We start from the raw sequence: 27,501 nt of genomic DNA on the forward strand, positions 1-27,501 counted from the left end.
AAATGCTCCTTTTGTGTCCTAGCTCTCTTTTCCTCTCCAATGCTCAAGAACATTGCCCCAGCAGTTTTCTCTTTGCTCCTTATGATCAGTTCCTTCTCTCCATTTGATAATTCCTGTTAATAGACATATGTGCTGTAATTTCTGCCATGTTTTAAATGACAAAATACCTTCTCTTGACTTCCTTATCCCCATCTAGGTGCTAACACACTTCCACATTCCTAGTTACGACAAGATTCCTTGAAAGAATTGTCTACACTTGCAGTCTCTATATTTTCCCACCACATCCTGTCTAAAGTCTGCTCCAAAAAGCTTTTACTCTCAGCACTCCTTTGAAACCACCACGTTGCAATCACCAATATCCTCACATTGCTAAATTTAATGTAATGGTCAATTCTCAGTCAATGCTCCTCGTTTCCAACCCCTGGAAATGTTGGAGTGCCCCAGGGCTCAAATCACAGACAGCTCCTTTGGTGATTTTGTCCTGCATCCTGGGTTTATATATCAACAATATGCTGATAGTTTTGAAGTTTGCATATCCAGGCTGGGTCAGTCCTCTGAACTCCACATTCATATATCCAACTGCCCACTTGACATATCCTTTTAAATGAATAGGCAAATCAAACTTGGCATGATCAAATACTAACTCCTGGTATCTACCGCTCCCCGCCCCGACCCCAAATTCTGATACCTTGGTCTGTATCACACTTCCAGTTGATCAGGCCAAAAGCCCCATGGTCACCTTTGACGTCTCTCTTTCACACCTCATATCCAATATATCAGGGGATCCTGTTGGTTTTTTCTTGAAAATACGTCCAGAATCTGACTTACCACTTCCACTGCTAGCATTCATATCTTAATATCTTACCTTGATTATTGCAATAGTCTCCTAACTGATCTGCTTCCTCCCTTTCCCTCTCCTGCAGTCTAATTTCAATACAATAGAAAGAGTGACCTTGTTACAATGATTTCAGGTCCTGTTACTCCATTTGATGTCATCCCATTCCACTTAGAGTAAAAGCCAATGTTTTTACCTTAGCCCATAACATCCTACACAAGCTGTCCTCCCACCTACCTTCTCTGATATCCCCATGCTCATGACTCTCCAGACATAACTGACCTCCTGGCTGGCTTTCGTATATATCAGGCATGCTCTTACCTCAGGTCTTTCGCACTTGCCTTTCATTCCTTGTGCCTGGAATTCTCTAACCCTTATTATCTGCATAGCCTTTGCCTTCAACTCCTTCAGGCCTTTTCTCAGATGTCTCTTTATCAGCTCTTCTCCGACCATACTTTTTTTTACAATTGCAATACCCTGCTCACCAGCATTCACTATCCCCTACTCCTGCTTTATTTTTCTCAGTATCATTTATTGCCATCTGGCATTTTATATATATATATGTATATAAAGTATTAAAATATATATTATATATATTACTTCTTTGCTTACTATCTGCTTCCCCATCCCCACTAGACTGTTGTCTATTTTTCTCACTGCAGAATCCTTTGTCAGCAGACCTGTTCTATACCTGGATACCTGGATGAGATGTCCTTGAGGATAATGCCTGACCTTTCTTGACCATCAAAAAAGTTTGTCAGCAGAAGTTAGAAGTGGAGGTATGGATCTCATGCCACATATATTCCATTCACTGAAAAGCAATAGCCTTTCTCACACATTCACACACCAGACTTTGTGTTTGCATAGCCTCTTGTTGAGTCGGGAACTCATTTCTTGTGAGCCTGGTCCCTGTGAGCATCTTGACACAGTTGAGTTTCTGGGCCAACAGAGCTGAGGACCTGGACCCTGAAAAGCACCTTGGGACACTCTGCCTGGGAAGCCAGCTGCCTGCCCTCAAACCTATATATGTATATACACACATACATACGTGTGTGTGTGTGTGTGTGTGTGTGTATTGTGGTTCTTAAATCCAGCTTCAGTAAGCTATATTAGAGCACATTTTTTTCGTCTTGTTCCTAGAATCTTAAGTGTAACTACAAATCAGCCCCAACAAATGAGGTGTATGGTCTATATATAAGATATAGTTAATTCTCTTGTGTGATAGGCAGTCTCAGTTTTAGTCTAAGCAGATTTCAGACATATCCAGTGATGTATGAACTGGTGGGGTGGAATCAGCAAAAGTCTATTTGCCTAGTGCTGAGGAGCTTCCTGAGGAGGAACTTAGGTTGAGAGAACGGTAATCCAGGCACAGAGAGTCTGGGAAGACAATGAAATCTTAGCATCTTAAGGGGGAAATTCTGAGAACATCGTGGTGTCTGTCTCTTGCGTTTGTCTCCCTCTCTTGAGCCTGCCAGACTTATCTTAAGGAAAGCAAGAGTGAGGTCCTTAAGTCAAAACTGAAAAAATAGTTTCATTAAAGTCTGCTTTAAACACTGGGACTCAAGAAATTCTCATGGAGGGTAACACAAAGCAGAGAGGCATTCTTTATCATTTTACCAAGAAACATGAGAGTCTTGACACCCCTGGGTTTCCAGTGACTTTGTGGAGAAGCTGGTAGGAGAGTGGGGGCACACATAGAAGTCGAGTGGCAGGGTCCCCCAGGAGGGCTGGAGGCTGAGCAGGGACATGCTGCTCCTGGTAGGCACAGAGTGGGAGGGAGAAGAACCACACCGCCTATGGGAGCAGACTTGTACCGAACTACGTGAGATAACCCATGAGGGCTACAGGACATTGGAAGGGCATTTTGCAAGAGCTGAGACCCTTCATGACAGGTGGGCACATGAATAAGTGGAACGTGGGTGTTATTAAGGCAATTCTATTTCTACCCACCTGCTGAGGAGGCCCCAGGAAACTCAGGATACCTTCCACACCTAGGAAAAGTGTTTACCTTGCATAATGAGTTTCTTAAATATTAACAGATACATCCACCAAACATATTTTTAGAAAATTTTCCTTAGGTTGTCTTCCAGACCCAATCCTTCTCTCTCCAGGCAGCTTTCTCAGATAACTCTAATTTGATGTTTCCACTTGCTCTTAAATAGCTCCCACCCGGTGTCCAGCCACAGCTCCTGCCCTTGCCCATACTCTATGTTACACTATTCCCTAATTATTGCAGGATATCTTTATCTTGTGTCTTCAATGAGGCTGGGAGGCCCTTGAAGGCAAGGGCACATCTCTACCTTCTCTTGTACCTATCTAGCTCAGCTAGGCATGTCACATGTGTTCAGTAATTACTTGTTGATTACTTCTTTACTTTCCAGAACTGTTTTTCAGATTATACTCAGTGTGGATGAAGAAGGAAAACCCCAGGTATCTTGCTGGATTCTAGTGTTTTAGGAGCGGAAAACAGATCCAAAGGCCAGGTTGTAATTGAAAAAAAAAATTCTCTGGCTTGAACTGAATTTGAAATCTACCTGCTAACAGGATTTTTCAGATAGAGCTCTTTGTGTGGCTGAATCAGTCTTATATTCAGATTTATCATTTGTATATTGGAGATACTTACACCGAACATGCCCACCTGAGAGGTAGCACAGCACTGTGCCGAACTCTGGTAGAAGGTTGCTGAGGTATGAAGTCCTGCTCCACCAGTTTACAAATGATCTGGCTGGGGACTATTACTGAACATTTCCAGGTCTTGGTTTCTCCATCTTTAAAATGGGTATGATGATGACGATGATTCTTACCTCTTAGGGTCATAAGATGATTTTATGAGTTAATTCATATGCAACGTTTAGAATGAAGCCCAGCATATAATGGATTGTACATTAATGCTATTATCAATCTTACATAAGTTTTGATTTAAAAATGAGTGTAGAGTACCCATAACAGTAATTATCACTTAATGTATGTTAGTTGCCATTCTCTCATGATGAACAAGCAAGTACTACATATTTTAAATTATTAAAAACGACAGACATTTGTTGTTAAATACACATTTTTAAAATTATTAAAAACAACAGAGAAAAAGAAGCACTCATTCTCATTCTCACAAGTTAATTTGCCTATATTGAGCCTGATCCCAATCTATAAAGTATCTGCAGGAAGAAAGGAAATCAAAATCCTGAAACTAAGAAAGGAGAGCCCTTTCCCTTACTTCGTATCAGAGAGTAGAACATTCCCGAAAATTCACAGAAAGCTTTTTTTAGAACAGACCATTCAATTCTGAAAAGAAAGTTCTTAAAATTGTCTATAGTGTATCCCTGAGCATCCTGAAGATTTTAAATAAGTTGTCACAGCAGCTTCACCCAGAGGCTGTTTCATCAAACCACAAAGTGACACTCCCAGCCCCCAAGTGTCCTGTGGAGAGCAGAAAGATGGCAGCTGGAGAGCTCACCCAGCAGGAATCATTGCCCGCATCTGCTGCACTCCTTAGAATTCCTGGAGAGAAACACACCATACTCCTGGCATGCTTCTGATGCAAAGGTGGGGATTCTAAGCTGCTGTAGTTTTTTGGACTACTTTCTACCTTAAAGGCAAGGAATCTCTGTTGTTAAGTTCATAAAGATCCACCCCCGGACCCCAACCCCGCAAAAAAAAGGAATATATTTTCAGGGGATATATTTCAGGGCATGTTATTCCTACAGATGAAAAGAAAGGTGATTCCACCATGTAGCTTAAAAGGTATGTGATATTTCTGTGCAAATTGTCAAAAAAATATGATGTTACCCAAAACACTATTTATAAGAAGTGATGGCTGTGGGAATAATAATAATAATAATAATAATAATAATAATAATAATAAAGCCTAAGACATAATTTTGAGAAAATTGAAGGCTAAGGCTGAGAAATAAATTCTTACTGGGATTATGCTAGTGTATCGGAACTGCTTCTATGACTCTATGACTCCTGAAGCCTGAGAGCTTCAGGCAACAGAGGCCAGAGGCTCAGAACAACACTTGGGGACCTTTCTTTATGAAAGTGAAATCTACCTCCAGGGAGCCTCTTTGTCACCTCCCATTCACTCTCCATCTTTAGCAATCAGACTGTGGAATTCTGACTCACTGAGGTTACCTACAACATCCCAATGGCCAAATCCAAAGGCCTCTTTTCCCATTGTTATGTTACTAGATTCTGTCCAGCATTTTTCATCATTGACACCTCTTTCCCCTGTCTTTGCTTGGGCTGATATAACAAATATACCATTGACTGGGTGATTTAAACAAGAAATTTATTTCGCAAAGTTCTGGAGACTGCCAAGTCCCAGATCAGGGTATTGGCAGATCCAGTGTCTGGTGAGGGCCCCCTTCCTGGTTTGCAGATGTCTGTCTTCTTGTTTTATCCTCACAAAGGGGAGAGTAGAAAGACAGGAAGCAAGCTCTTGTGCGTCTCTTCTTATAAAGGTACTAATCCCATCGATGAGGGCTCCACCCTCAGAACCTAATTATCTCCCCAAAGACCCACTCCAAATATCATCACATTGGAGATTAAGCTTCAACACATGAATTTGGTGGGAGCACAAACATTCAGTCCACAGCAAAACCTAATCTCTCTCTCCACAGCTCCCATGTCTGTCCTGGTTCTCCTCCTCCCCTTATGCCTGGCTCCTTTCAGCCTTTTTCTTTGGTCCTCCCTTTTCTCTTTTTCCTCTAAAAATAGGCTTCTTTTGGGTTGCAACTCTCACCTTTATCTGCTACCTCCCAGACCACCCCATCCCAGGCTTGATTCTTAATTCCTGGACATCTGCAGCTGGATATCCCACAGGTAAATTGACAGGCACACACTAAATTCATCTTCAACCTCTCGCACCCTCCTCAAATGTGCTACTGCTATGATATTCTCTTTTTTGGTCTTTGGAAATATTGTGCTTGGCAATGGCTTTGCTGAATGTACCCCCTGGTGGCCGAGAGAAGGAATCACTGCAGCCACACTTTACAAAAATTTTTCCACCCGGGGCTTCTTTGCATCATGAGGTCATTGTCAAAGAAGCCAGAACAAAAAGACTCCAACTGCTTTCATCCCTTCTCATGAAAATGAATTTTCATTCCCCACTCTCTCTATTATTCTGTGTCCTATGTGTCCGAAAATTTATAAAAATAAAAATAAAAAATAAAGGATTTGACTTTTCTCCTGATAAAGTATCAAAATGGCAAAATGGCAAAGTATAAAAGTTCCCCCACCTCATCTTCTGCCTGCTCTCCTCACCACTGTATTTTCCACATGGAACAAGATGTCACTTATATATGCCAATGGATGTCATGGACAAACAAGGAACAGGGAAAGCCCAGAACTTCTCAGTGCTCATTGGCACTAGAACATAGTAGTATACTTGCTATTTTTCAGAGGTGGGATCTTGTGAATGAGACCACAATTTGGCACAGAAAGTAGTCATTGCCACTGAATTATTCACTCGAGATGGGAATTTATTCTGGTGACTGGAAATATTTCAGTGTTGCTTTGAGCAAAAGGAACAGTGACCACATCCCATGAAGCTCCATGTGATGGCTTTTTTTGATATATCAGCTTAGCTAGGTGACAATCCACAGTTATTAAATCAGACACTAATCTAATTGTTGCTGTAAAGAAATTTTGCAGCAGTAATTAAAATTCCTAATCATTTGACTCTAGGTAAAGAAGATCATCTTGAATAATCTGGGTGAACCTGACTTGATTAGTTTGAAGGCCCTTAAAAGCAGGGCTGAGGCTTCCCCAAAAGAGAGAAGAAATTCTGCCTGTGAGGAACAACTTCAGCCCATGCTGTGGATTCCAGTGTTTCTATGATTTTCCCTTTCAGAGCACCTGGCCTGTAGACTTACCTGCTTAGTCAGCCCCCACAATTGCATAAGCCAATTCTGGTGTATCAGTTTGCTAGGGTTGCCATGACAAAGTACCACAAACTAGGTGGCTTAGAACAACAGAAATTTATTGTCTCATAGTTCTGGAGGCTAGAAGTCCAAGATCAAGGTGTCGGCAGGGTTCGCTCTGCCTGAGGGCTGTGATGAGGAGTCTGCTCCAAGCCTCTCCTCTAGCTTCTGGTGGTTTCCTGACAGTCACTGGTGCCCCTTGGCCTGTAGATAATGTATTGCCCCAACCTCTGCCTTCATCATTACACGATATTCTCCCTGTGTGTGTATGTCTCTCTGCTTCCAATTTTCTCCTTTTAATAAGGACAGTAGTCATACTGGATTAGGGCCCAGGCTAATAACCTCATTTTAACTGATTAACTCTGTAACAACCCTATCTCTAAATAAGGTCACATTCTGGGGTACTGGAGGTTAGGACTCCAGTATATTTTGGAGGAAGATGGAATTAAATCCATATCACCTGCTTCTCCGGTTGAACCCTGGATTATACTCTGTGTGTATCACTTGGTCCCCAAAACAGCTTACCAGAAACATTGGTTTCTCCATTTGGCACATCTCATGTCTCCAGAAACATTGATTCATCCTCTGATATGGAGATGTTTAAATCTGGGTATACTGGGTATAAGTATGATACAATTACTCAGTTCCCACAAAGACGGCCAGGGTTGGAGATTTATCAGAAAATGATTTATGAAGCTATTGTTAGAATTCTGGGGCACCTCAGCCAGCTAGACTCTATAGGTATTTCAAATGAGGAGTGGGGCATTTTAACTATAACCTGGCTTTGCCATCTGCAGCTGCTTAATACCTAAAAAGAATGAACAACTTGGAAAGCAGATAATTGGCTTTGTGGGGTTTGGAAAGAAGAATCGTGGGTATGAGAATGTGTAAGGAAGCTAGTTAGGTAGTTCAAATGTCCAGGGTCTGGAACTGGTGAAGATATTTCATGTTTCTATGTCTCTGTTATGTATTGCACACTTGCTTGTGGCCAAGTGTATCTTATCTGATTTAATCCTCACTACATTCTTATTAGGGATGCATTGTTTTCCCTTAGTAGGGTTGAAAAAAATGAGTCTGAGATGACTCTTAAGATTACACATCTAGTAATGATTGGCCAGGATTCAGACATACAGTCACTCGTTCTTTGTGAACTCCATATACGTGAATTCACCTACTCACTAAAAATTATTTATAGCTCCAAAAGTGGTACTCATGTTGTCCTCAGGATCATTCATAGGCATGTGAAGAGTGACAAAAAATACATGTTGTTAGACACACGTTTCCACACGAGGTAAAACAAGGCAATATTTTGCCTTCTTGCTTCAGCCCTCATCCTATAAACAAATGTCCTTTTCATGGTCTATTTAGTGGCAGTTTTTTTTCATTTCTGTTCTTTTTATTGGGGACCTCAACGTTTAAAATGGCCCCAAGCATAGTGCTGAAGTGCCGTCTAGTGTTCCTAAGTGCAGAAGTCTGTGGTGTGCCTCACATAGAAAACACACGTGTTAGATAAGCTTTGTTCAGACATGAGTCATAGTGCTGTTGGCCATGAATTTAATGGCCGTGAATTCATTGTAATGAACCAACAATATATATTAAATAACCTATCTTTAAACAGAAACACACATAAAACAAGTTTATGTACTGATCAGCTGATGAAAACGTACCTTGAAGGCACCTAACCCTGTACATTTCCTAGGAGCGATGGCTGAGTATTCTCTTATTCAGTGTCCATGGTGACTTGATAGGATGTAATTACTGCAGATAGTGAGAATCGACTGTCTCTGTGTTGGGCTCTAAAGACTGCCCTCTAATTCACATCACAAGGATTAGAACTGGCAACCGAAGAGTTGGTGACTCTATCTTCTTACCTGCTTTAGGAATGAAGGAGACTGTAGCCTGAAAGCCCCTGAAGGTCCCATTTTCATCTGATTGGAAGCTGATGAGCATGATGCTGGAGGGGCTCAGCACAGGGGTGGGGACATCATAGCCACACAGCCGAGCTTGTTGAAGGCCAGCCCAGGCATGACATTGTCAAGCACCCAGCAGATAGCCATGGCATTGGAGAGAAGAAAAAAAGAAAATCATCCTTCAGGTAATTGTTGAGAAATACGCTTTTCACAATTCATTTTCTAAATAAAGGCAGCTCACTCCTTAATTAACCCCATGACATTTCAATTTGGTTTTCTCTCCTGAACACTCCCACACACAATGATGTTAAGGGAACTGGTTCTAGCCTCAGGACTTGTTTCAATGGAACTTTCCCTTTCTGACTCCTACTTTCCTCATGGGCCTTTCGCATTTCTGTTTCAGTGGTTCTTTGATTCTCCCTTTTTCTCTTCCTGCCCCTAATGAAGAAGACAAAGGAGTGATGGTGAGACCACAGGGAGGGGTGGAGGTGGTGCAGGAAGATGGAGGAAGATTGATCTGTCTCCTTTTCGTTCCCATCTCAAGACTGGGTCCAAACGCAAACCAGAGCGAGCTGAGGCTCAGACGACACAAACCTATTTCCTTCTTCCTTTCTACATCGCTGTGCACTGTCACATAGTCGGAAGTGCAGTCTCCACTTTCTTCTATTTCCAGACTCTGAAATGAAAGCTGAGAAGACACGAAGTTACATCCAGAGTAAACAATCTGAATGAATTACCTGACTTTGATTCAGCAGAGAAATTTGGATTGCTCAACTTGTTCTGGAGTAAGACCTTAGATGAGAAAGTTAATGGGGTATTCAGGAGTGGGTCAGATTACCAAGGAAAGGATTCTATATCACAGGCTCTAACTTTTTGAAATAGCTACCAAATGTGGCCTGAATCAAAGGGCAGGAAACTGCAAATATTTTAGCTTCCTAGCATCTCTAAGAGATTAGAAGAGCTACCGCATGGGGATTTTTTTCCCTGGAAGCAACTAGGCACTCAACTCAACTAATTGCATATACACAAAACTGCTTCTCTGGACATCTTAGTGTTGTACACCTGGTTCCTGATGTTTCATCTTGAACCTCTTGTTCTCCTGAATCAAGACTGAAATTTGTTGTGCCCCTTGGAGACCGTGTCTTTCTACCCAGCGGGATATATCTGGCTCCTCTTCTCACCTGCTTTGTCCTGTTGCCACTATATTTCCATGCCTCATTGCCAAATTCTGATAAGGCACAGATGTAAGTGAGTCTATTTGCTGATATAAAACAAAGTATCATCTGAGCTACTGAAAGCATTTGCATAAGTGGGCTCAGAGTCAAATGTAGTGAGCCTCATGAATGTGCAAGAAAAAGGAAATCCTTGTATGAGTTAGAGAGAGCTGATTTTGGATACTAAGCTTAAATGTAAACCTCAGCAAAATTCTTGAGTAGATTATTAAGCTATGATGAGTAATGACCTAGAAAAGAAAGTTGATCACCTGGAATCAACGTAGGGTCACCAAGAATAAATCATGACAAACCTTTTCTCATAGTTTCTATAATTGTGATGCTTATTGGCAGCATAATATTTCATTTATCTCTATCCTTGAGACCTGTATTTTTTGCTATCTTAAAAACTTGGCAGTGAATATCTTTATGCATTTACTTTTTTTCTTCTCTTGTATAATTCCCTGCATGGGGCACTTGTTTTGTGTCAGGAAAAGGGAGGGGAACTATCTAGATAGAAGGAACAGTGTGAAGGAGAAACAAAGAAACAATAAAGAGTGATCTTGGAGCAGTTTGGTGAGCACTAGCCAATTGAATTTGAAGTGAAGAGTGGTGGGAGAGAGGGCTGATGAAATAGGAACTCTGATTTTAACACACAGTTGGTGGGGATTCAATGGGACACAGACTCTGAGCAAGAAACAGAAAGGATTGTGTGGATAAAACAAAACTGGAAGCAAATAATTACTAATGGTAAAGGTAGGCTTGGGGAGGGGGACCTGTATCAGAAATAGGATTCATTCAAACATTTATTAAACCCTTACTGGGATACTTTCTGGGAAGGGCCCTTTTCTCTCCAAGTCAAATGGTGAGCATATTCCTATGACTTTTAACACCAATTTCCAAATTACTATCTTACACGAGTTCTGCAAAATGATGCTGTCACTGGCAGGGTATGAGAGCATCGCTTCACTGATGCACGACACTCAACCTTTATTTATTGAAGAGATATTTTTCAATCACTTCTGGCTCTGGCATTTTCAGATTTTCAACTAAATTTCCTCTTCTTCCTCCACCTGGAAACATGCTCACAACCTAAATTTTATCCTCCACCACTAACAAATTTTCCTTAATTCTGCTGAAATTTTTGCACCAAATCTGTTTAGGTTTGATGAACTTTTAGAAAGAAATCTATACCAACTGCCTCTGTATCATCTTTTCCCACTCATTCATAAAACCTGTGTGATCTTGTTTCTGCCATCAACATCTGACTTCACGCGATATTTCAGGTACCACCAATCCCAGCTCCTCTCAATTGTTCAGTTTCCCATCTAATTATTCTCCCTTTTTTATGGAGGTGTGGGGTGGGGACTGGACACCTCAGTTGTCATCTCTTTAAGTTCTAACTTAGTGTGGTATCCAAACGATTGGTCACATCTTTTTGTTTGGTTCTGTTTGTGTTTTAAGTTAAAGGCTGCATTCTCCAGGCTGTCATAAAAACACACCAATTTGGTTCTCCTCCCACATCTCAGAGCTCTTTCCGTCTCTTAAGTGAGAACGCTGGGGTCTCATCGTCCCTCACTCCTCTCCCCTTTATTTTCTACTCTCTTTTCTCTCCATCGTACACCGTCTTGTTTTCAATTATTATTTTAAAAGGAAGATCTATAACAAAATGCCTCATTCCAATCTCACCCTGACTGCAGTCCTACTTCTACCTCCCTGATGATATCTCTCTGCAGATGGTCCATTAGTGTTTAATGGACAAACAACTCACCCCACACTGCTAATCAAATGTGGAATAAACTCCATTTCCAGGCGTTCAAAGGCCTCCATACATTGACTTCCACCTTGCCTTCCACTGTCCACTCCAGGACACCTTAAGACCCTCTTAAACCAGCGATTCCCTGAGCCTGTTCTGCGCTGGTTCCTCTAGGCTTGCTCTGTCCTCTCTGCTTGAAAGGCTTGATGATTTTGGCCTGATTGACCTTGATTTTGTTATCTATAACTTACAATGTGTTTTGTGAGCAGTTTAATAAATAAGGAAGACATGCTTGTTTCTGGAATGGACTAAAAGTCACCAACACAAAGTTTTTTTTTTGTTGTTTTGTTTTGTTTTTTTTTTTTTTTTGAGAGTTTCGCTCTTGTAGCCCAGGCTGGAGTGCAGTGGCACGATCTCGGCTCACTGCAACCTCCGTCTCCCGGGTTCAAGCAATTCTCCAGCCTCCCGAGTAGCTGGGACTACAGGCGCCCGCCACCGCGCCCGGCTAATTCAATACAAAGATTAAAGCAGCAGTTTTTTGGTTTGTTTTTTTTTTTATTTTAAAGTAAGGAGCACAGTGCCATCTAGTGGAAAAAATGTGTAGTTGCGGGGGAAACTGGGCGGATCCATTATTCAGCAAGTATTTATTGACAGCTTTGTGTGTCAGGTGCTGGGTTCTAGGTACTGAAAATACAGCAGTGAATAAATCAGATAAAACCTCTGACCTCATGGTGCTTATGTTAGCTATTTTGTAAATTTATCACAGCTAAGTAAGGACAGCCAAAGTCAATACCTTAATTAGGTGATGTTTGGGGGCTTGAAAAATCCAGTCACAGTTAGCCTTGTCACTGTAGTTTTCAGGATAGTTTAGACTCTGTATGAGACCTTCTTCAAAAAGGACAGTTAAGTAACTGCAACCTGAATCTGAAACATAAGAAAAAGCCCAAACAGATGGCACCATTCAAATAAAGAAGAATTCTCACTGCTCTCCCTGCATTTTCAGACATTGCGAACAAGAAAAGAGGTAGTGCGTGATTCTCCAGAACTCATCAGGCCCTCTCGACTCAGTTGGAGGGGCAATCACTATGAGCTAGCAGGGTGAAGTCAGGGTTGAGGGGGAGACTGCCCCCTGTTCTCTAGTTGGCCTGTGCCCCTCTCCCATGTGAAGCCAGTTGGGCCTTGGGAGAGGGATCCCTGCCGCTCACCTAATTCCTATGGGGCCTAAGCTTCTACAGAAGGTGGAGATAGTATGTGATTAAAAGTAAATGGTTTTACCAGGAATGTAGTTTGGTTTAAGAGCTTTATAGGTAAGATTAAACCCAGCTTCATAATCTGTGGCATCAGAGATGAATTTCAGCCTTAGAGAATTAGAGCCAACAAGAATGGATGAAGGGAGGCTTTCTCCACAAAATTTTCCTGCAGGATGAGAAAAAAGGATTCTTTGTTCAGAATCTAGGAAATAGTTCCCATTCAATGATTTAAGAAGAACTGAATTTGCCATGATATTTCAGGATTGTCCAATCCAAAGTTTCTCAGTCTTGTCACAACTGACATTTTGAGCCAGAACCTTCTTTGTGTTCTTGCCATCCTGCATCTTTTGTAGGATATTTGGTAGCATTTCTGGCCTCTACCAGTGACAGTTCCCGCCCTTGTGACAACTGAAAAATGCTTCTCATTCATTGCCAAATGTGTCCTGAGGGTTGGGGGTACAAAATCACCTCCAGCTGAGAAACCACAGAAACACCATTCCATTTCTGTTTCTTGTAAGTAACCTGTCTCCTTCTCATGGTTGTCTATTTGTATTTCCCTTCTTAGCTTGATGAGGCAGGGAAAGGTCATTTTCACAGCTAGGAAAGCAGTGACCTGTCTGGAGATCCTGAGAGGCCCTGGAATATATCTAGAGTTTATTCCTCATGGACACCAGGTCTGGCAAATGGGCCTAGGAAGCCTGGTTTGATGGGAAGCAGATTTGGCAAGTAAATTGCCCTGTGACCTTGCAGCCATCACCCAGGCTCAGATTTGGTTCCTTCCCACTCCCAATTCTGAGTCTCAAAGCTGAAGTCAAGAAGTGTGGCATTTACAGATGGCTGAGTGCCAGACATAAGATAATCAGGCCTCATTAAGCCCACTTGGCACTGGTTTCCATTTGACACTGTGAAAATCCACTCACCAATGGGTCTGTCTTCTAAAGAATACATTGACAGGTAATTGTGGTGACAAGACTCAACATCTAGGTGGGAAAAACTGAGCAACACATGCATTTCCTCTGGTACCAGCAGGGTCCAGACACACCGTCTGTAGGCAGATCATGGAGAGGGCGTTATTTCTAGACAGAAAACGACTATCACAGTCCAATTGGTGGGCCCAGACCGGAGGTGGGAGTAAGGAGGAGGAGTACAAAGGGGGTTACTCACTGCTTGCTCTCATAATATAGGTGGAGGCTTTCTGGGAAGTGCAGCTTCCCCTCAGCCCCGCTGACTATGACATCCTGCTCACTGCACCAGGCTGGGAGGGAAAGCCAGGAGAGTCAGGGTTAGCTGTGCCAGTTAACCACAACAGCCCCTCCCTCCAGAAGCTGCAAACACCATAGCCTCCTGGTTCTTCTTGATGTACTCTTTGTTCTTCATGAAATCTTCTCCTGTCTTTGCTTCTATGATGCCTTTTTGGTTCCTTTTAGATCCTGCTTAACCTTGAGATTCTATGATTGGTTTTCTTTCCTTAACTCTTCTCTCTCTCTCTTTTTATTTTATTTTATTTTATCTTTGAGGCAGGGCCTCAATCTCTCACCGAGGGTGGAGTGCAGTGGCACGATCACAGCTTACTGCAACCTCAACCTCCTGGGCTCAGGCAATCCTCCTGCTTCAGCCTGTCGGGCAGCTGAGACCACAGACTCACACCGCCACACCCGGCTAATTTTTTGAAGAAATTATTTGTGAGACAGAGTCTCACTTTGTTGCCTAGGCTTGGTCTTGAACTCCTGGACTCAAGCGATCCTCCCACCTGGGCCTCCCAAATTGCTGTGATTACAGGCGTAAGCCACCTCTGGCCCTTTACTCTTCTTTTGCTGACCTCACACTTTATTCTATAAGTGCAGGTATTTCCCAGCTTCTAGCCTTCGTCCTCATCTGCTCTGTCTCTATGATCCCTTGGACCAGGTTCACTCATACCCTCCATTTCAGATGTCATCCCTACATTTCTGAACTTCAGACCTGATTTTTTATGACGGTTTCCTAGCTGTCTCCCTCAGAACTCAACATGCTATAAATAGAATTCCTTGGGTCAGCAAAACTGCACCCACTTCTGATTTTATGATTTTTGTGTGCCCTTCTCTTAGTCTCTCATGCTCAAAACTTTGGTACTATCTTCTCTTCCTCCTCCTTCATTACGACCTTTCATCTAATTGGCTCCCAATCCTCATTTCTCGTTTCTATTCCTTCCTTTTCATTCTGTGGATATTGCCTTGGTTCAAACCTTCATTTCTTGTCTCTCAAACTAATGAAGAATTTCATACGTCCATGCATTTGTCCCCTCGCAACCCATCCCCTACATGCTGTTCTTACGCTATTAAAATATAGTTCAAACCTACTTATCTGATTAATCAGCTTTCTATTACTCAATCGTATCCAAACTTTTTTGGCTGGCATTTAAAGTTTCCATAGTTTGATCTCAAGTTATGTTTCTATTCTTCTCCCTTATAAATCCTCATCACATGCCCTGTGCTTTTGTTGCTGTCTTCATCCTTAAGACCTTTCCTTTAATAAGGATGATTCCTTGAGCTGGAATATTTTTCTTTACCCATATTCCATTTCCACTTGACAAAATCCTACTCCTCCTTCCAGTTGCAGCTTCAAAGATGTCTGTGCATCAGAGCTCCCCTGTGAGTTTATTTGTTTTCAGCTAGAAGCAGCCTCTCATTCCTCTGAGCTCTCAGGGTACTATTTTTCTATACTGCTCTTTGTAGATCTTTCCACGGGTTCAAAGAACGACTAAAGATTTGAACTAAAGTGTCTTAGAGACCATCTGGCCCACGCTATTTTCTTAACGGATGAGGGCCAGAGTTAGGAAAAGGCTCGCCCAAAGTCACAGAGTGAATTCATCGCAGGATCGCAATGGAACAAAGAGGATGAGACCCTATATAAGTAGGGACACTTTCAGGGCAAGGTGTGTAGCTTACTGACCACATCGGCACTGCCTTGCCCTCTTTCCTTGAGTCTCTGATTCCAAGCTAGTGTTTGGCAAAGGTTGGCTGAATTGGGACAGAGCTCTGGATTGCTAAGAAATGAAATGGGAGGGCAACTGGGGCTTCTGCTGGGCATAATGGCTGTAGGTGCTCCAGGTGGTAGTTTTAGACCTACTGAGCAGGGAGCGCTCTTGGAGAGGAAGACTTCAGGAACTGATATTCAGAAATGCTAGATGTTAATTTGTGCTCCTGATGGAGCAGCCTGCAAGGGATACCCACCTCTGGAGCTCTTTCTCTGATTACCTGGGAAAGAAAAAGAAGGATGCAATTGAAAGCCTGTGGTATCCTGAACAACGCTTCAAGAAGTTAGTATCTTCTTGGCGCACAAGAGATTTTTAAGTCAATATGCAACTAATAAAAATCTAATCTGTGGAAAGAAGGGAAGGGATAAATGGATAAAGTAGGAAAGGGGCTCTGGTGTTTTAAAATGATTTAATTCTCTTTATTAAGTGGGCTAATACGAAATGGTAATTAACTGGAGGTTTCACAGAGGAAGGGGTCATTTTACATAAGAACAGAGGCTAGAGATGGAAATAATTTGTCCATAACTATAAAAGAGTTGCTGGGTTAAATAGGTAAAACTTTAACTGAGGGCTCAGATACCTGCCACTGCACCATACACTTGAAAACAAACTCAAATTCTTACTAAACTTAATTTAAATTAACTTGTTTAGAAAAGGATAAAAGCCTTTTTGAGGCTGGAAGCCACCAGGTAAGAAAACAATTAAGTTGGATTTGGAGGAGGCAAAGAAGTTGCAATTAGCTCTCTAGTCAGTTTATCACAAGGGTGTACACTCATCCCTCAATATCTGTGGGGGATTGGTTTCAGAACCCTTGCAGATACCAAAAATCTGAGGATGCTCAAATCCTTAGATTAAACGGCATAGTATTTGCATGTAACCTAGGCATGTCTTCCCCTATGCAGCACTCTAAATTGTCTCTGGAGTGCTTGCGATACCTAAGACAAAGTAAATGCTATGTAAATAGTTGTTACACTGTATTTTTAAAAATTTGTATTGTCATTATTATTGTATTGTTATTTTTATTGTTTTTATTTTTCGCCAAATATTTTTGATCCACAGTTGGTTGAATCTGCTGACGTGGAACCTGCAGATACGGAGGCCTGGCTGCATGTAGATCCTGGCTTTTTCAGACTTACTATACCTGGATCTACGCCAGGGATTCTCATTGTTGGTACTATTAACCGTTTGGGTGGGATCATTCTTTGTTGTGGGAGGCTGTCCTGTACTTTGTAGGATGTTTAGCAGCATCCAAGGCCCCTACCCACTGGACACCAGAGCCACTCCTCAGCTCTGCCGGTTGTGACAATTAAAAATGTCTTCTGATACTGTCCCTGGGGACAAAATTGCCCCTGGTTGATAACTACTCATCTGTTATAGTTTGCTGGATTTTGTTGAGAAGTAAGTGGTGCCATCGTGTAATGGTGAGCACTCTGGACTCTGAATCCAGAGAAGTAAGTGGTGAAAGCATATCATCAACTGAGATAGTTTCAATTAAAGGCCACTTTGAGAAGGTCTAGGATGGATGGATTCATTTTTCATGCTGCTCCACATACCATATTTTACTCTTGTTTTATTTAGACTTGGTAAATCTCACAATCCTTGTGTGCTACACTGAGAACAGAGGTAGAGCCTGTCGGTTCAGGTGCTCTGATTTGCCAGGACTCTGCTGATGCTCTCTCTGGCCCTAGCAGAATGGCAGCTTCTTAACCTTGTGTGATGGCTTAGTTACCAGTTTGGATGTGTTCGTGGATCCAGGGAAGCACTTTACTAAGGTCTGTGAAGATCCCAGGGGATCCTTGATCACTTTTCCTCACATTGTTTCTCCAGCCTCGACCACAGCCCAAACCCCAGGAAGTCACACCGGCCAGAGTCCAGGCCCCTTTCTTATTCCGGCACATGAGTGAACCTCCTGAATCTCCCTGCAGAGGGAAAAAGCCTCTATTAGCATCACTGCCAGTGTCTATGCCCCAAAATGCTCACTGTTTCCTCACAAGGATGCTGGAGGAGGATCAATGACATCTCCTCACTTCTAATAATTTAGACTCAGGGTCCTGTGTCTAAAGATCCCAGCACAATTCCCATATGATCCTCAAATATCACTGGAACCCAACAATCCCACCTCCCTTTTCCTCATCCATGGCTTTCATCAAAGCAGCAGACTTTCTTCTTTCTCTCCTCTCATGCTGCAGACTCAGAGAAGTCTTGGCCAGCAATGAGACTGACTTCAGGCCTTGGTTAGTAGGAAGAATGGAGGAAAAGTGTAAAGTTCCCAACATCCACAAACTGGAAAATTCTAAATAGGAAAGAGTCAGCCATCCTTCAGGAATGGGAGAACCCCGAGTTCATTCTTGGCATTATCTCTGTTATTTGGTCTTTTGGAAAAAGCAGAAGACCTCTTTTAAATCACACTTCCTGCTAAAAACAGATTGTTTCCACTGTCCCTTTATTTTGATGTAACCTCCCTTGGTACTCCTAACCCTTCTTTCCAGATTCCTGCCTTACCTGGAATCAGTCTTCCTGCAGCCCCTCACCTGATAACAGGTGAGCCTCTTAGGGAAATAGTTTGGATCTACCATTTTTCTCACACATTTAACTAACTATTTGACCCCTATAGCTTCTTCAAGACTATTCTTTATTCTACCTCTCCAATATGCTTTCTAATTCAATTAAATTTCACTGAAATTTAAGAAAACTAGAAGAAAACAAAACCAAGGGAATCCTTGCCTGGGGCCTGACAGCCCCGCAGCTCCCACCCACCTGACATGCGTCTCTCCCTCCATCAGGAAAACCTGTGCAAAGAAAGGTCTTCCCACTGATGGGCCTCTTTAGTGTTAACAGAGCTGCCGCACACTCTTCCCAGGTCAAAATAGGCAGATTCACTTCCTGCAAGACTTGTGAGAGGACGCCACCTGAAAAACAGAGAGATGGAAGCCCCAGCAGGAACTCTTTCACCCTTTCTGAGTTGAAGATGCATCATTTGTGTTTGTGTCGCTTGGAAAGACTTGAATTTCTAAGTACAATGTGACATTCTCTATCTTTAAAAGTGTATGCACAATCGTTTTTAAAAATGGATTAAAAATTCCATTTTCTGATTGCCCACCAGAAAGTTCTGACCTCTGCTTAAGAGGAATGGCACACAAGCTCTTACCTTCAGTTAAGCGGCCCCAGCCTGCAGTTGTACAAATAAGACCAGCCTCAAATTGCTCCCGCAGCTCTGGAAGACATATGGGCCCCACAAAGTGGCCTGAAGAAAAGAGCAAGGTAGGGCTTGTCTCATTCATGGAGGAGAGGACACTATAAACCACTCACCACTTGGTATCCAGGTGGTCCCCTAAAGACCTCATAAGAGTTGTGATAGCTCTGCCTGGCACCTCCAGGGGTTACTTGTCAATTAAAGAAAACCTTCTCCTGACTCCATGTAATGCTATCTCCAGAACCACAAGCAAAAAGAGTTTCAGGTAGGACTCTCCAGCCCAAATTCCTATCTCAAAGTGCATGACCCAGAACGTATACTGCAGGAAATGTGCTATGGCACAGAGGTTATAGAGAATATGGGGTAGACAATTCAATATGATCCTCAACTGTTTACCAAATTGGAAGGCTCCAGCCATCTTCAAAAGGGCAATATCATAGTCCATTGGTTTCTTGGTGGAGAAATGTGGATGTATGATGACAGTTTCAATAGTGAGAGTTTGCTCTCCTGGGTCTGTCTGGCTTAAGTCATATTCTCCAGCAGTAACATTCAAAGTAGACACAATGTTTCTATGGAAAGCAAAGAGTAAAATGAATGAATTTCATTGTGCCTCTGAGTACAGTTGCAATGGCTGACACACTGGCTTCTTTAAAATGATATGGATAAATAATATGGGGTGTGAGGCTGCTGAGCAGAGAAAGTGAGAATAATTCAAACACTGTTAGAAAAAAATGCAGAGATTCCAACTTCCAGTAGAGGACTAGTGAAGAGTGGGTTCATATAGAGCCAAGGATATGATGAATTTAATACTTTGCAATGTTATTTGAAAATATCTAGAGAGGCACATACATTGTAGTTCAGGGCTCTACAGCTATAGGGGACTTTATTCAGCTACCCTGGGAGGTTGACCTGACCTAATATCAGTGAGACCCTTTGGGAATGATTTGTGATTCCCAGTAAGTATGCTACTTCAATGTCAGAGATCCTATACTTAGTATATATTATAAGGCACAGACTGCATTATAACTAACTAATGTTCTCTGAAAGGAACTTGGTGGGATGCATTGAGATATATAAAGACTTCAGCTTGCCATCCTTTGAGACCCTTCATTCCCAGAAGTGATGCTTCTATACAAAATTGAAAAAGGCATGTTTTCTCTAGGTATACTTCCCTGACTCTTGGCCAAATTAGGTACCTAACTTAACACATAATGTCTCTCTTACCTACCACTTGCCACATTGCTGTGAGATGATCGGTTGACTCTTGTTAAAAGAAGAGTCAACTCTCTGGGGGCAGCAATCATGTCTTAGTCATTTTGGTACCTTTGGTATCTAGCACAAAGTAAATATCCGGGAAATGTTTGCAGACTTGAAATGAAAGAATGACTATATGGGAACATGATCTTGATTACAGCCTAGTATATGCCCAGAACACTGTCAATAAAAGGATATTTGGATCACACAAGAAAGTGGGTAAAGGAAAGTTGTTGGGTTGAGTCCCAGACAGGCAGGATCAATGGGAAGGAAGACAGGGAGCCTACTTTCTACTTTACTGGTCTCCCTTTGTTTTCTTTTATCCATTTCTTCAGATGCATAATGAACTAGATATTTTTTCACTGAAATTTAAGAAAACTAGAAGAAAACTTTCACAAATCCTTCTTTGTAATGCTCCTTTTTTTTCTGACTTGGATGCTATTATTAACTTCCAGTTATTTTAAGTAAAAACGAAGTTTACCTCTGAAAAGAATATATGTCATCTACCAAGTGCCATCTGACAATGTCACCCAGCCCCATTTGTGTCATGCAATTAGGATATTCATCTATTAAACCAATACTCACCCATCACACAGGTCCATGTTTTAATAGGGTTATTGCTGATGATTCCAAGGGAGAAGAAATGGTGGTGTGGTCTTCACTCATGGGCTAGGCCTTTCTTACCTGTTTGCAACGCAGTGAGCCGCCGTGATCACCCACTGTGGTGAGACGATGCTTCCTCCACAAATATGCTTCTGCCTTTGTTTCAGAGACACCTAAATTGCAAATACCTTAAATGAAAGCAAGTTCGTGCCCTGGGATCCCCCTAAACACGGTGATGAAGCCTATTCTCAAAACCAGACTCAGATATCACACTCGTAAATGTCAAGAATCATGGACTGTGAAAAGATAAAGCCCAGACACTACCGCTCAGAAAGAAGAGTGGTGCTGGCAACCCTGGTCTAGATGAGAGGCAGTTAATTTGAGATGGTTGGCTGTAAGTGTGTGTCAACAGAGGTAGCAGTTAGAAGTGTTGAGATATATTTACTTATTTTTATAACACAGTTGATGCAGACCTGTTGCTCTAACAATATGAACAGTGTCTGTGAATGAAGGTAAAATAGTATAAGATATTGCAGAGTCCAGCTGAAGAGGTTTGGAAGAAAGGCAAGGTGAGGGCTGGGGAGCCTTTCAACACATACTCCAATTTCTCTAAGCCTCTTAGGGAAATGGTTTGGATCTACCACTTTTCTCATACTCTTAACTATTTGACCCCTATAGCTTCTTCAAGCCTATTCTTTACCCTACCTCTCCAATATACTTTCTAATTTTTGCTTATCCTATTTGTGATACTTGATTTGATTCTAAAATGACTTACTATGTACAAGTAAATACTTTTTCTTATGACATTCATCACATGCCATGATGACTATTCTGTCTTTCAACCCAACTAGGCTGTACGCTCCTCAAAGATATAAACTTAACCTTAAAAATATCTATATCCATAGTATCTAGCACAGTTCTTGATGCATAGAAGTCCTTGAGACTCACCTGCCAGGGATAGGAACCCTTCTCCACTTGGCTTCCTCCAAGAATGCGACTGAAAATGTTAAAATAATTCCAAGGCTGTACCTTAACCAGACTCTGCCCACAACTGGGAGCTGAGAAAAAAACGAGACAAACTAAATGATTAGATAGCTTCTAGGATTGAGGTAATATCTTCTCTATTTCACCCATGAAACTGAGTCTGAGACTATAGTGTATGGTGCTCAGCACACATTCAGATGTCAATAAATCTTTATTGGATTTAATTCTCTTGAGGGATGGAAAGTGACAGGTCATTTAAGGAGAGTGGAGTGAAGTGTCCTGATTCACAAGTTGGTACTCGGATAGAGGTTTGCTAGGTAATAGAAGAAAAAACTCCTCCCTCTTTATGTAAAATACTTTATCCCTGAAAAAGTTGTTTTTATTTATTTGCCCTCAATGGGTTTTCTGACTCCTCAGCAAAGAGGTAGACTAGATTAAAGATGTTTACCATCACCTGGTAACTTAAGGATGGCACATCTTCTGTCCCTTCTGGAGGTCATCCTTTTCCATATTTTGAAGGAGGATTAGAACTAGCCTTGCCTCATATCACCATGCTTCATTGCCTACCTAAATTCTGTAATTCTTATTCCTCAGCTTGGAGATCACCTCAACCAGGAAGTCTTCCTTGATTTCCTCAAAGTGGGATTGCCTCTCCCTTGTGTTGTGTAGCACGCTTTCTTCACCCTTTTTATAGTTCTTGTCATGCAGAATTGTGATAATGAATTATTTGCCTCCATCATCGGACTATGAACTACTCAAGGGAAAAAACTTGCCTTATTCACCTCTGCATTTCTAAGGTTTAGCTTAATTCTTGGCATAAGTAAGCACTTAGAAACACTGGATGGACAAACAAATGACTTTTCTTGAGAACACATCCTTAAGAGTATAGCTATTTAGATCAACATGTTAAAATATTCAAAGCTCTTTCATACAGCTTCTCACTTAATCCCACTCTATGCCTATAAATGAAGCACTGTTATCCCCACATTGCAGATGAGAAAACTGAGAATCAAGGAGACACACAGCTGGATAATGGCAGAGCATGAATGTAACAATAAGTGTTTTGATCTTGAACCCAGTGCCAGGATGACACTGGAACAAAAGCTTATTTTCTAACTGTTTCAGTTGAATGAGTCATAAACACTTTAAATACAAAATTTACTATTTCCCAAATTCACTAAAGCAAAGTCAGAAAACATGTTGATTCTCAGGGTTGGCACAAGTCTGACCAAGGAGAAGTCTTCCAAGAACTGTTTTCAGCTGAAGTTAGTTGAAGGGGAAAAAAGACCATTTATAATATACTACAGTGAACATGCTTCATATTTCTCAGCAAGGTGATTTTGCAAAAGATTAAAAATGCTTCCAAATCTATGCTGATTTCCAGAATTTGCTCTATGAACCAAGATGGGATTATGTAATGGGTTCAAGTAAGTGAACAATCTCAGTTCACTTAGGAAAACTAAGCGAAGAAAACAGGGATTGTTTACTTAATTGGATACATTAGTTGCATTCTATAAATGTTTCACCCTGTGTCCTATGCCGATTGCAGGAGATAAGTCCAAAATAATTGTTTAAAAACAATTAGATATCCAAAATATATTTGCTTCTCCTATTTTCCCAAAGGAACATGGAGTGGAGTTGTGATGTCCGTTGCCAGCAAAGGTTCAGACAAAGGTAATTATAGAGTTCATTTGAAACTTACCTTTGGGGAGCGAAAGAGTTGCAGATTCACCTCGTTCAAAAAAGACTATTCCTAGTAGTAAAATCAGCTTGTTCCTGCTTATAAGCATTTTGAGACTCATAGTTTTTCCCTGAAATTTTAGAGAGACTAAAGCAAACAAAAATAGGAAGCCTTGAGAGACCAGCAATAAGCCAATTTAAAACAAGTTTATTCATTAACCAAGACGTGGTGAATCAAGCACGTCCATCTGATGTTCCTGAATGTAGTGTTTCGCAAAGATCTTTTGCAAGATGTGGAGAAACAACCACAGAAGCAGAGTCTTGATCAAGCAATATTACATATCCTATTACACCTACATCAATTAGTTGATTCCTCCAGAGTGTACCTGGCTAGCAAAGTGGTTAGCATGTAAGATTTGCATCTGCAAACATTACTTGCTCCTTTGTAGAGCTTACCACTTTTACCACTTTCTATAAGAAGATTGACTATCAATGTTGTCCTTGTTTGCAAGGGTACACTTCCCTACTTTTTTGCAAACGACCCATCCAAATGTATATAATTTTTTTGGGTAGAGATGGAGTTTCATCATGTTGCCCAGGCTGATCTCAAACTCCTGGGCTCAAGGGATCTGCCTGCCTCGCCCTCCCAAAGGTCTGGGATTACAAGTGTGAGCCACCACGCCCAGCCAATATTCTAAAATATTTTTATTTACCTTATTTTGCAAATGTAACTACGTGGTTATTATAAACATATGTTGGTGAATGAGGGAAGTGGAAAGATATTTGGGTGTCACACTCAGGAAGCCCTGCTGTTAGAAAGTCATCTAGGATACTGTCCACTGGGGCATTTGTGACTCTGCATTCTCCTATCATTTTTGTATTTATAGAAGGGAAACACTAAATCTCCTTTACTTCTATGCCTGGTAGATGTTTGGGAGAGTAAAGTGGCTATGATTACCTGTACATTTTCCTCTTTCCTCAACGAGTTTTGGGCACATGGTCAGGGTGTGAGAAATATTTATAGGATGGTCAATGCCATCTATGACCAGATAGAAATATAACATTTTTCTGTCAACTTTTATAAGTTACCCACTAAAAATAACAAATGTCAGCCCAAAAGCTCTTAATTTCCTTTTGGCAACTTTTGTCTTTGTACAAAAAAGTATGAAAATACAACACATACAAATACTATAAATGCAAAACAGAGAAGTTGTAAAAACTAACATTTGTAAGCACACATATTTAGGTACACTAATCAAGAATGTAGCCTTATGGAAAGAAGGAAACTCCAACCTCTATTGAGGCTTTATCTATAACTACTGTAATCCTGATGCCAAACATTTTTGGCTATTGGTATGGAGTGATAGCCCCAAGAGGTAATCAATCAATGTCTAAGCCCTAATCAAAGTCTCAATCTTTCTTTGACAGCAAGCTCCCTTTAAATTGCTATTGTGTTTTATCAATCACTTTTGAGAGCAGCTTGACTAGGCATATGGCCTTTCTGACCCCAAATTCACTACGTTCTGTCTAAAATTTGTATACTGTTAATGTCAAAAGTGCAGAAAGACCTAGTGTGGGCCTAGGATGCACTAAACTTGACAAGCCTAAAGTAGGCACATAGCATAGGACAATAAAATTTGACTCTATACTGAAAGAATGATGAGTTTTCCTTTGTAAAATGTGGGAGTGGAGCATTTTTATTGATTGTCACACAGAAATATGATAAGCTCTTGCTTAGTCCTTAATTTCAGGAGAGGGTATTTGCTTCAAGCTCTTGCATCAGCACAACTATTAGTACACATCAACACACTCTTCACCACATGAAGCTGGTCATTAAGAGTTTGTTACTTTCATCTCTTAAGGGGCTAAAATGTGGCCCCCTTGCTGTTAAAATATTTGCTCTTCATGGGGGATGTAGCAGGTTCTAAGACACTATATTTTTGTAAGTCCAGCTATTCAACCCTCCCAGGGTCTGGATAGGAATTATAATAACTGTACATTGTAGTTACTTGCAGAGAGGAATATATTAAAGTGTTGCTTGGCAGGGTAGTATAAAATCAATTTTTCATTCATGAAACTATTAAACCTTTTAAAGGGGAAAAAATCTCTCTTGAGAATCTTGGACCAAAGTCTGCACCAAACATGGATTTGGAATTCAAATACATTGTTTTCCCTGTCTGTAAATCCCCAAGTTGAGAAATTAGTATCAAAATTTATCCTGAAAGCAAAACTGTCTCTCTTCACAGATGATATGATTCTATACCTAGAAAATCTCAGGTCTACCTGTTATAACTTTCTTCTCTCTTTTTTGCAGCAATTATTTTTGTTGAAAGAATTGGTTATTTAGTCCTTTAGCATTTTCTACATTCTGTATTTTGCTGATTGCAGAGCTGTGACTTTAATGTGTTCCTATAACCCTGTGATATAATCCATAGCTAATGATTATAACTTCTGTATTGTACCCTCCAATGAAAAGAGAACAACTCCAGTATGAGGAATCTCTCTCTCTCTTTTCAGATTTTTCTGTCAAAACCTTTCACCTTCTGACAGACCTCAGAACACTCCAACTTTGTTGCTGTGTCTTCCTGGGTCAATCCACACATTTGAGGTTCAATAAACCTTTATAGATTTTTTTTTCTGTCTTGACAGCCTCAATTTTGGTCAACAGTGCCATAAACACTCATCACCAGGAATGTTCTCAGCCACCTCCAGTGGCCCAGAGAAAGTAACAGAATGTACTGTCTGGTAGAGAGTCCCAGGAGTTGGGTTTCTGGACCTGTCTGCTTCTCATTCTCCCTGAAGTTTCCAGCCACCTGGAATTGCCCTGCCCCATGGGCCCAAATACCCCCTCACATCTCCCTCCCAGGGGAAAACACCAACTGGTTCTTACTGGAATAAATCGGAGTGGGTCTACTCCAGAACTTTTTCAGCAGTTTTCTCCTAACAGGCATGTTAGGTTGTGGTTCTTTCCTTAATTGAATTCCATCTACTTTTTATCGTTCTAGAAATATTCATAATTTGGGACCACTAAAAGTAGCTTTCCTTTTTCAGGTTTTCCAGCACTGCTATGAGTTCATTTATTTAATACATCCTTCTTATCATAAATTTGGAGCAGGAGCAGGAGGACATACCGTATGGTCTCAGGCTGCCAACTTAATCCAATCACTAAGTGGGAACCACTGAATCCTCCTTTATAAACACCTTGCATATTCCCTGTTGCAACTAAGAGATGACACTAAAGGTAAACGCAAGGTAAGTTGAAGTGTAAAATAATTAAGAACAATCTGAGAATGCCTCAAGGATAATCAAAAACAATAAGGGTATTTTTTAAAATAAATTTTAAAAGGGAAGAGATGATTTGGAACTGAGGGATGATATGAATCATGCAAAGGAAGGATCACTTTGCCCCTTCTCACTGTGAGTCTTAGAATAGAAATGGGAGTACTCCAGAAAGTGGTTTAGTTATACCCAGGAATTTCAGCGATACTGGAGAAAGGAAGAGTGGGGAAAGTTCCTATACATACTAAGCACAGGAGATAGATAGCAAAGAAACAAACTTAGGCAAAAGTGAGCTGGCCAGAAATGAGAGGGAATAGAAGGGAAATCGTGTAGGGATTTGCCTGAGTCAGTGTTGGCAAAAGCAAAAAAATTCACACACAGGCATGAAGAAAACGGGAAAATAGGGGAAAGGAAACAGGAGTCTGTTTGGAAAAGATACAACTAGCCCCCAAATTCTTGTTGAAAACTTGATGTGTTATGCTTCAGTCTCTGTAGTTTGTCTCCAAGATACTAGCTTTTATGAAGACAAAATTTTCATGGTATGACGGAGAAAGGAAGTTAGCAGGAGATGTAGATGAGTGAGAAAGCCAGAAAAAAAGAAGTAGTTTAGGA

At 41.2% G+C, this 27,501-nt stretch overlaps 1 protein-coding gene across 1 annotated transcript; it reads right to left on the reverse strand.

Annotated features, from left to right (window-relative positions):
* Window positions 1-6,714: 6,714 nt before the first annotated feature.
* OVCH2 (ovochymase 2) lies at window positions 6,715-23,721 on the reverse strand. The gene is made up of 15 exons (XM_019036007.4): window positions 23,633-23,721; window positions 21,895-22,004; window positions 21,028-21,119; window positions 19,486-19,658; window positions 19,045-19,140; window positions 18,654-18,805; window positions 17,626-17,815; window positions 16,093-16,116; window positions 14,048-14,138; window positions 13,804-13,928; window positions 12,909-13,049; window positions 12,427-12,557; window positions 9,261-9,354; window positions 8,628-8,759; window positions 6,715-7,371 (listed from the first exon to the last, which is right to left on the reverse strand). The coding sequence occupies exons 1-15, from the start codon at window positions 23,718-23,720 to the stop codon at window positions 7,313-7,315; spliced, it is 1,698 nt and encodes a 565-aa protein (XP_018891552.4). The 5' UTR covers window position 23,721; the 3' UTR covers window positions 6,715-7,312.
* Between the last annotated feature and the right edge of the window lie 3,780 nt (window positions 23,722-27,501).

This window comes from Gorilla gorilla, chromosome 9, assembly GCF_029281585.2.
Source record: "Gorilla gorilla gorilla isolate KB3781 chromosome 9, NHGRI_mGorGor1-v2.1_pri, whole genome shotgun sequence".
Classification (NCBI taxonomy): domain Eukaryota; kingdom Metazoa; phylum Chordata; class Mammalia; order Primates; family Hominidae; genus Gorilla; species Gorilla gorilla.

Bases quoted from the DNA above. Each gene is read 5' to 3' on its own strand.
- OVCH2 (XM_019036007.4), bottom strand. From the start codon at position 23,720: ATGCTTATAAGCAGGAACAAGCTGATTTTACTACTAGGAATAGTCTTT. The intron at 21,120-21,894 runs GTGAGTCTCAAG...TTTGCAATTTAG, and splicing joins AGGGTTCCTATCCCTGGCAG to GTGTCTCTGAAACAAAGGCA. The intron at 18,806-19,044 runs GTAAGAGCTTGT...TCTGTTTTTCAG, and splicing joins CTGGGGCCGCTTAACTGAAG to GTGGCGTCCTCTCACAAGTC.